Here is a 7,865-nt window from a genome sequence, read left to right as displayed (position 1 = left end):
GACACACACACAGACAGGCACACACGCACACACACACACAGATACACACACACAGACCTCTGTGTGGCGTGCCGCTGGTTTTTTGGTGAGAACTTTGTGTTCAGTTTTTTTCAGGACGGGCTGAAAGCTGTGGAGAGTCTGAAGCCGTCGGTGGAGAAACTGGCTGCAGACCTGGGCACGGTGAGGACAGACGGACGGACACAGCTCCATCACACTGTTATTGATCACACTAAGGACGGCGCCTGTCTCTGCAGATCAAGCAGACGCAGGACGGAGAGAGGAAGCAGCTGTGTCAGCTCAGAGACGTCCTGAAGGCTTCGCTGCAGTCCGAGCAGAAAGAGGTGACGTCTGCGCGGCGAGCCGTCCAGACTGCAGACTCAGTCTGAGACACAGAGCCAGAGAGCCGCACTTCAGACTCAGAAACACTGAGAGACATGTCCAAACCTGTCCATGCATTTCAGTCATGCTTTCTGAGGGTCCTACAAAACAGTATGGAGCAGGGACCAATGGGAACGCACTGACTGATCATGTGACAGGAAGGAGTCTTAACATTTAAACACTGTAGAAACATTGCTTTTAGAACTCAGGTCGGTCTTTATGTTGACGTCCTGTCATGTGACTGTCCCTCAGGACTCTCAGGCCAAGCAGAACGCAGGCTACAGCCTCCACCAGCTGCAGGGGAACAAAGCGCACGGCACCGAGCGCGCCGGAGTCCTCTACAAGAAGAGTGAGGGGTGAGTGGACTCCAGGGCCCAGAATGTCTTAGTAACATGAAGCTCAGTCTGTGGTTACCGTGGATACGGATGCTCTCTGCATTGACTGGTGTGTCTCCTCCTCAGACTGAGGAAGGTGTGGCAGAAGAGGAAGTGCTCGGTGAAGAACGGCTTCCTGACCATCTGCCACGGCACGGTAAGGCGCCTCTCCTCCCATTGGTCGGGCTCTGGGTCTCAGAGACGGTTCTGATTGTAGACGTGTGAATGAAGCTGAATTGAATCATTTCCAGGTTTCTGTGTGTTTACAGTAAATAATGTCCGTCTCGTCCTGCTTGTCTTCTGACAGGCCAACACGCCACCAGCCAAACTCAACCTGCTCACCTGCCAGGTCAAAAGGAACCCTGACGAGAAGAAGAGCTTCGACTTGTTCTCACGTACGACACGCAGCCTCACAATCAGGCGACTCGTGTTATCATTGGACGTCTAACCCGCCTCCTGTCTGTCCCTCCCTCAGATGACAGGACGTATCACTTCCAGGCTGAGGACGAGGCCGAGTGTCAGATGTGAGTATCGGCGCCGCCTCGGCTGCTGTGCTGGGTGGATGTGCTCTGACGGTTGGTGTTTTTCAGCTGGGTGTCCGTGCTGCAGAACAGTAAAGAGGAGGCGCTGAACAAAGCCTTCAAAGGGGACCAGGACGAAGGAGAGAACAACATCGTGCAGGAGCTGACCAAGGCCATCGTAGGAGAGGTGAAGAGGATGAGCGGCAACGACGGCTGCTGCGACTGTGGAGCTCCAAGTCAGTATTAAACCGCTGCTGCTGTGCTCGTCTGCTCACGAGTCACCTGAAGCTAGGAATTCTGGGTAGTACTGGTTCTGCCGCGCAGTGACTGAGTCCACAGTGTACTTAAACTGTGGACACGGGGGTCTGTCCAACAGACTGATTCTATCATCGTCCTCTTCTTCTGTCTTTTCATTCAGTCTACTTGAGGGACAGCGCCACCCATGGTGAGCCGTATATGACAGGAAGACATGACAATACAGGCAAACATAAAATCAGGTGCACGCACCACCTGTGGCACCGAGTCTCAGGCAGGGCTGATCCGCACGCTGTGAGACAGGAGGGGTGTGTGAGGCAGGACTGGAGCCCTGCAGACCGCCTCGGGTCACCTGCAGCTTCCAGAGTCACACAGGCCGCCTGAGACTCCCGCCCGACCGCAGCTCGTGGTCTTCAGTCAGATTTCGGCCGTGGCTGTGTTTGGCTCAGGATGAAGGATGTGATCAGTCATTACTCATAGCTCATGGCGGCCCTCCATCCAGCTGCAGATGTAAACAAACACACGAGTCCACTGAATTCCTCGACTGTGAGCCGGTCCGTCGGGTTTCAGAGAAGGAAGAATTCCAGTTTCACTGGAGCCGTCAGAGTATCTGTCAGTCCACAGCTGGTGTTCCACAGGCCACATGTTTTACCTGATTGTCATGAAACTTGGCACAGAGGACCCTCAGACCTCTGCTGATGAACCTACCTGAATGTTTTGTCTGCTAAAGTGTTCGGCCATCACAGCCAATCAAATTTTATGGCGAAGCCGCCAAACAGGAAGTGAGCTCATTTCTTGGCAGCGCTGTGCGGTATTATATTTAAAGTTGGTCACATGATGCTTGACCCCTTCCATAGTAGTCACAACAAGTGTGGTGCGGTTTGGCCACCAGAGGGCGATGTAATTGTCGGAGTGCTAAACATCTCTCTGACTCACACTGAGTTCCTGTGGTTCGGCCTCCGTTGCTGCGTGGAGCCTCATGGCTGCTCGCCGCTGTTTGTCGGAGTGTCGCTGACGCTCTGGACATCAGGACAGAGCTGATGTTATTGTGTAATTCTTCTGAGTGCAGACGTGCAGCCGCCTTCTGGCTGTGACCCAGGTTTACTCTGTCCCCTCAGGCCCCACCTGGCTCTCCACCAACCTCGGTGTTCTGATCTGTATTGAGTGTTCAGGGATCCACAGAGAGATGGGGGTCCACTACTCCAGGATCCAGAGCCTGGACCTGGATGTTCTGGGGACGTCGGAGCTGTTGGTGAGTACTCTTGGTAATCTGAGCGCTGAGTCTGACCTGCCTTTCACATTTTGTTGTGTTTTAGTTGGCGAAGAACGTGGGAAACGCCAGCTTCAATGAGATCATGGAGGCGGATTTGTCAGAGCAGGATGTAACCAAACCAGATCCCACCAGTGGCATGTAGGTGGCGCTCACACAGGCTGATTCCTATGAAAACAGAATGAAGGAGGGGAGGATGTTGTGTTCTTTCACAGGCAGGTGAGGAAGGACTACATCACCGCCAAGTACACGGAGAAGCGCTTTGTTGAGCGGTTGTGTGCCGACGGCGCCTCCAGGCTGCAGGTTCTGTACGAGGCTGTCAGAAAGAGAGACATCCTTTCCCTCATCCAGGTCTATGCAGAGGGGGTGGACCTGATGGAGGCCATCCCGCAGCCTAACGAACATGTACGCCCACGTGCACACGTCTGTGTTGTGTGTCTCAGGTTCATGTGTGTGTCTGCTCTGAGTTAAATTAGGATCTGTGTGAGTTCCTTCTGTTGTGTGTCTGTTGTGTGAGTGATGAGGGTCTCTGATCCCATCAGGAACCTGGGGAGACCGTGCTCCACCTGGCGGTGCGAATGGTCGACAGGAACTCCCTCCACATCGTCGACTTCCTGGCTCAGAACAGGTAGACAGCTGCAGACCCGAACCAGCTCAGGGTCAGAGTGTGTGTGTGTCTGTGCAGCACTGAAAGTGTGTGTGTGTCTGTGTGTGTTTCAGTGCTAACCTGGACAGACAGACGGCCCGAGGAAGCACAGCGCTGCACTACTGCTGCCTGACGGACAACAGCGAGTGTCTGAAGCTGCTGCTGAGAGGAAAAGCTTCAGTGTCCATCAGTGAGACGCACACACACACACACGCACACCGACAACAGCATGCTAACATCTTTAGCATGAGCGTCTGGTATTTAATGTCCTAACCTACTTCATTGTCCTGGTTTGTCTCTGCAGCAAACGAAGCAGGCGACACGGCGTTGGACATCGCCAAACGTCTTCGACACACCCAGTGTGAGGAGCTGGTGAGCCTTTATTGTAACGATGATGTAATCTGCCGTTTGATTGGTCACACGGAGCTGAACGCCACGCCTCTCCTGACCGACGACTCTTGTTTGTGTTTCCGTGGCGTTCCAGCTGACTCAGGCTCAGACAGGAAAGTTTAACGTCCACGTTCATGTTGAGTACGAGTGGCGTCTCCAGAACGAGGACCTGGATGAGAGTGACGATGAGATGGAGGACAAGGTCAGCTGAGCTTATGTGCCGTTCTCTCTGAACATCATCTTAGTATTCAGGAAGTAACCGTGCGTTTCCTGTGCAGCCTATCCCCATCCGGCGGGAGGAGCGTCCGGAGCGCCAAGAGCGTCCGGAGCGCCAAGAGCGTCCAGAGCGTCCGGTCAGCTGTTTTGTTCCTGGTGCAATGCAGCCCAACCTGGCAGCGCTGGCCCGAGATGCCGCCTCGGTCGTGCGGGATAAACAGAAGCAGCCGATCCCCAGCACCATGATCGGCAACGAGACCTACGGCACCATGCTGGACCTGGCGCTGCCGCCGATGGGACCGATGCCACCGCTGCCGCCCAGAGCACCAAACAGAGGTCAGAAAGTGAAGAGAAGAGCTTGTTACTCAGCAGACACACAGTGCACCTGTCCAACTAAACATGAGACTCTATGTCCACTCAGGGCCCGGTCCCAGTAAACCTGCTGCCATAGAAACTGTAGGAAGACAGCGTTCGTCCTCTGACCCCCCGAACCCACTGACACCTGAGTACTCATCTATGTATGGTGAGTGTCTCTGTAGGCGTTGTCTCTCTGTGGTCGTTGTTGTCTCTCTGGTTGTTGTGTCTCTGTGCTCTCTGTTCTTTCTGTGGTCTCTCTCTGTGGTCTCTGTGTCTCTGTGGTCTCTGTCTCTCTGTGGTCTCTGTGTCTCTGTGGTCTCTGTCTCTCTGTGGTCTCTGTCTCTCTGTGGTCTCCGTGTCTCTGTGGTCGTTGTTGTCTCTGTGGTCGTTGTTGTCTCTGTGGTCTCTGTGTCTCTGTGGTCTCCGTGTCTCTGTGGTCGTTGTTGTCTCTGTGGTCTCTGTCTCTCTGTGGTCTCCGTGTCTCTGTGGTCGTTGTTGTCTCTGTGGTCTCTGTTTCTCTGTGGTCTCTGTCTCTCTGTGGTCCCCGTGTCTCTGTGGTCGTTGTTGTCTCTGAGGTCTCTGCCTCTCTGTGTTCTCTGTCTCTTTGTGGTCGTTGTTGTACACTCTCTGGCCGTTGTTGTCTCTCTCTGGTCATTGTGTCTCTGTGGTCTCTGTCTCTCTGTGGTCGTTGTTGTCTCTGTGGTCTCTGTCTCTCTGTGGTCGTTGTTGTCTCTGTGGTCTCCGTCTCTCTGTGGTCTCCATCTCTCTGCGGTCTCTGTCTCTCTGCGGTCTCTGCGGTCTCTGTCTCTCTGTGGTCTCTGTCTCTCTGTGGTCTCCTGCTCTCTGTGGTCTTTGTCTCTCTGTGGTCTCTGTCTCTCTGTGGTCTCCGTCTCTCTGTGGTCTCCGTCTCTCTGCGGTCTCTGTCTCTCTGTGGTCTTTGTCTCTCTGTGGTCTTTGTCTCTCTGTGGTTGTTGTTGTACACTCTGTGTGTCTTTGTTGTTGTTGGCTGAGTTGTGTTTCCTCCCTCAGTGCTCCCAGCAGCTCCTCCTCCTCCTCCTCCTCCTCCTCCTCCTCCTCCAGCCAACAAGAAGTCCGGCATGTTGGAGACCAAGTTGGCCAAGAACACCCCCCTCCCCCCTCTGCCTCTCCCACCAGCCGGACTCCCGGCCGGCCCGTTACCTCCCATACCACCACCACCCTCCTCGGTCCCACCACCCCCCATCTACAAGGCCCCACCCCTCCCACCACCTGTTCCTGTTCATCAGACCAGCAGACTTCCAGGACCCAAGTCCCCCAAGTATGTGCTAACCTTTTTGGTCTGTGGTGTTGGTGCTGCTCTGTGTTGGTCTGTGGTGTCTGTGCTGGTTTATGTTGTCTGTGGTGTCGGTGCTGCTCTTTGTTGGTCTGCGGTGTCAGTGCTGGTTCCTGTTGGTCTGTGGTGTCAGTGCTGGTCTGTGTTGGTCTGTGGTGTCAGTGCTGGTTTCTGTTGGTCTGTGGTGTCAGTGCTGGTTTCTGTTGGTCTGTGGTGTCAGTGCTGCTCTGTGTTGGTCTGTGGTGTCTGTGCTGGTTTATGTTGTCTGTGGTGTCGGTGCTGCTCTTTGTTGGTCTGCGGTGTCAGTGCTGGTTCCTGTTGGTCTGTGGTGTCAGTGCTGGTCTGTGTTGGTCTGTGGTGTCAGTGCTGGTCTGTGTTGGTCTGTGGTGTCAGTGCTGGTCTGTGTTGGTCTGTGGTGTCAGTGCTGGTTTCTGTTGGTCTGTGGTGTCAGTGCTGCTCTGTGTTGGTCTGTGTTGGTCTGTGGTCATGTGACTTGTGCTGTTTTCAGATCAGTCAAACCTCCGGTTAGGACAGGGTCTGTGGACAAACGGGGTGCACACACTCCTCCCTCTAAATCCCCGCAGAGTCCGGCTCCTCCAGCACCCAAACCCAGAAGCACCTTCTCAGTAAGAGCGTCTGCCGTCCGGCTGTCTCAGTGTGTGTGTCAGTCCTCCTCATAACACTGTGTCTGTGTGTGTGTGTGTGTTTCTCTCTGTGTCTGTGTGTGTCTGTCTCTGTGTCTGTGTGTGTCTGTGTGTGTCTGTGTGTGTGTAGAAGCAGAAGACTCAGAGGGTGAAGGCCATCTATAACTGTGCGGCTGATAATCCAGATGAGCTGACGTTCAGAGAGGGGGAGGTGATCGTGGTGGAGGGGGAGGAGGACAGCGAGTGGTGGGTGAGTGACAGCCCCCCCGACACACAGCCAGCCCCCCCCGACACACAACCAGCCCTGCAGTGGTTGTGTGTGTGTGTCTTTAAGCAGTGTGTGTGTGTGTGTGTGGTGTTTCAGATCGGGCACGTGGAAGGCGATCCGAGCAGGCGAGGCGTGTTCCCCGTCACCTTCGTGCACTTCATCACAGACTGAGTGTGAGGCGGAGCAGACGGGAAGCTCCGTCAGCTGGAGGCGGGGCTGGAGCTGCCGAGTCCGAAGGGGTTTGCATCTTCTCCGGGCAGACTGAAACATTCCAACGATTATATTTTAGCCGACGATCCGGGACAGACGTTTGTTTATGTGACTTTAATGAATACACGTCCTGAAACACCCGGTGCTTCAGAACAGGAAGTGATCAGCTGAGATTCCTGCTTTTTACTGAAAAACAAAAAGGTTTTATATTTTTCCATGTTGGCTGAAGGGAAACAGACGGGCTTCAAACTGTTCATGTTCTCATTTATTAAAAACACATCAATGTCTGTGTGTGTCTGTTCACTCTGTGTGTCTGTTCACTCTGTGTGTGTCTGTTCACTCTGTGTGTGTCTGTTCACTCTGTGTGTGTCTGTTCCCTCGCTGTGTGTCTGTTCACTCGCTGTGTGTCTGTTCCCTCGCTGTGTGTCTGTTCCCTCGCTGTGTGTCTGTTCACTCGCTGTGTGTCTGTTCCCTCGCTGTGTGTCTGTTCCCTCTGTGTGTGTCTGTTCCCTCGCTGTGTGTCTGTTCCCTCGGTGTGTGTCTGTTCCCTCGCTGTGTGTCTGTTCCCTCGCTGTGTGTCTGTTCCCTCGCTGTGTGTCTGTTCCCTCAGTGTGTGTCTGTTCACTCTGTGTGTGTCTGTTCCCTCGGTGTGTGTCTGTTCCCTCGCTGTGTGTCTGTTCCCTCGCTGTGTGTCTGTTCCCTCAGTGTGTGTCTGTTCACTCTGTGTGTGTCTGTTCCCTCGCTGTGTGTCTGTTCACTCTGTGTGTGTCTGTTCCCTCGCTGTGTGTCTGTTCCCTCAGTGTGTGTCTGTTCCCTCTGTGCGTGTCTGTTCCCTCGCTGTGTGTCTGTTCCCTCGCTGTGTGTCTGTTCCCTCGCTGTGTGTCTGTTCCCTCGGTGTGTGTCTGTTCCCTCGCTGTGTGTCTGTTCACTCGGTGTGTGTCTGTTCCCTCGGTGTGTGTCTGTTCCCTCGGTGTGTGTCTGTTCCCTCGCTGTGTCCTTTGTGTGTTCTCACCCCATCAAACAT

The 7,865-nt window shown here is 54.2% G+C and overlaps 1 protein-coding gene across 1 annotated transcript in view; it reads left to right on the top strand.

Annotated features, from left to right (window-relative positions):
• The window catches only part of asap2b (ArfGAP with SH3 domain, ankyrin repeat and PH domain 2b), a 13,596-nt gene extending 6,468 nt beyond the window's left edge, over positions 1–7,128 (top strand). The window contains exons 8-27 of the mRNA XM_028396817.1: positions 105–180; positions 255–341; positions 631–734; positions 840–909; positions 1,060–1,147; positions 1,228–1,276; positions 1,343–1,509; positions 2,647–2,780; positions 2,845–2,939; positions 3,014–3,203; positions 3,341–3,426; positions 3,519–3,634; positions 3,749–3,816; positions 3,929–4,036; positions 4,113–4,386; positions 4,472–4,573; positions 5,437–5,704; positions 6,228–6,345; positions 6,494–6,613; positions 6,728–7,128. Coding sequence (XP_028252618.1) covers positions 105–180; positions 255–341; positions 631–734; positions 840–909; positions 1,060–1,147; positions 1,228–1,276; positions 1,343–1,509; positions 2,647–2,780; positions 2,845–2,939; positions 3,014–3,203; positions 3,341–3,426; positions 3,519–3,634; positions 3,749–3,816; positions 3,929–4,036; positions 4,113–4,386; positions 4,472–4,573; positions 5,437–5,704; positions 6,228–6,345; positions 6,494–6,613; positions 6,728–6,802 — 2,395 coding nt within the window. The 3' untranslated portion in view covers positions 6,803–7,128. The remainder of the gene's footprint in view (positions 1–104; positions 181–254; positions 342–630; positions 735–839; positions 910–1,059; positions 1,148–1,227; positions 1,277–1,342; positions 1,510–2,646; positions 2,781–2,844; positions 2,940–3,013; positions 3,204–3,340; positions 3,427–3,518; positions 3,635–3,748; positions 3,817–3,928; positions 4,037–4,112; positions 4,387–4,471; positions 4,574–5,436; positions 5,705–6,227; positions 6,346–6,493; positions 6,614–6,727) is intronic.
• The last annotated feature ends 737 nt before the right edge of the window (positions 7,129–7,865 follow it).

This window comes from Parambassis ranga, chromosome 24, assembly GCF_900634625.1.
Source record: "Parambassis ranga chromosome 24, fParRan2.1, whole genome shotgun sequence".
Taxonomy (NCBI): Eukaryota; Metazoa; Chordata; class Actinopteri; family Ambassidae; genus Parambassis; species Parambassis ranga.
The sequence above is the reverse complement of the archived record's forward strand: the minus strand, read 5'-3'. Positions and strand labels throughout refer to the sequence as shown.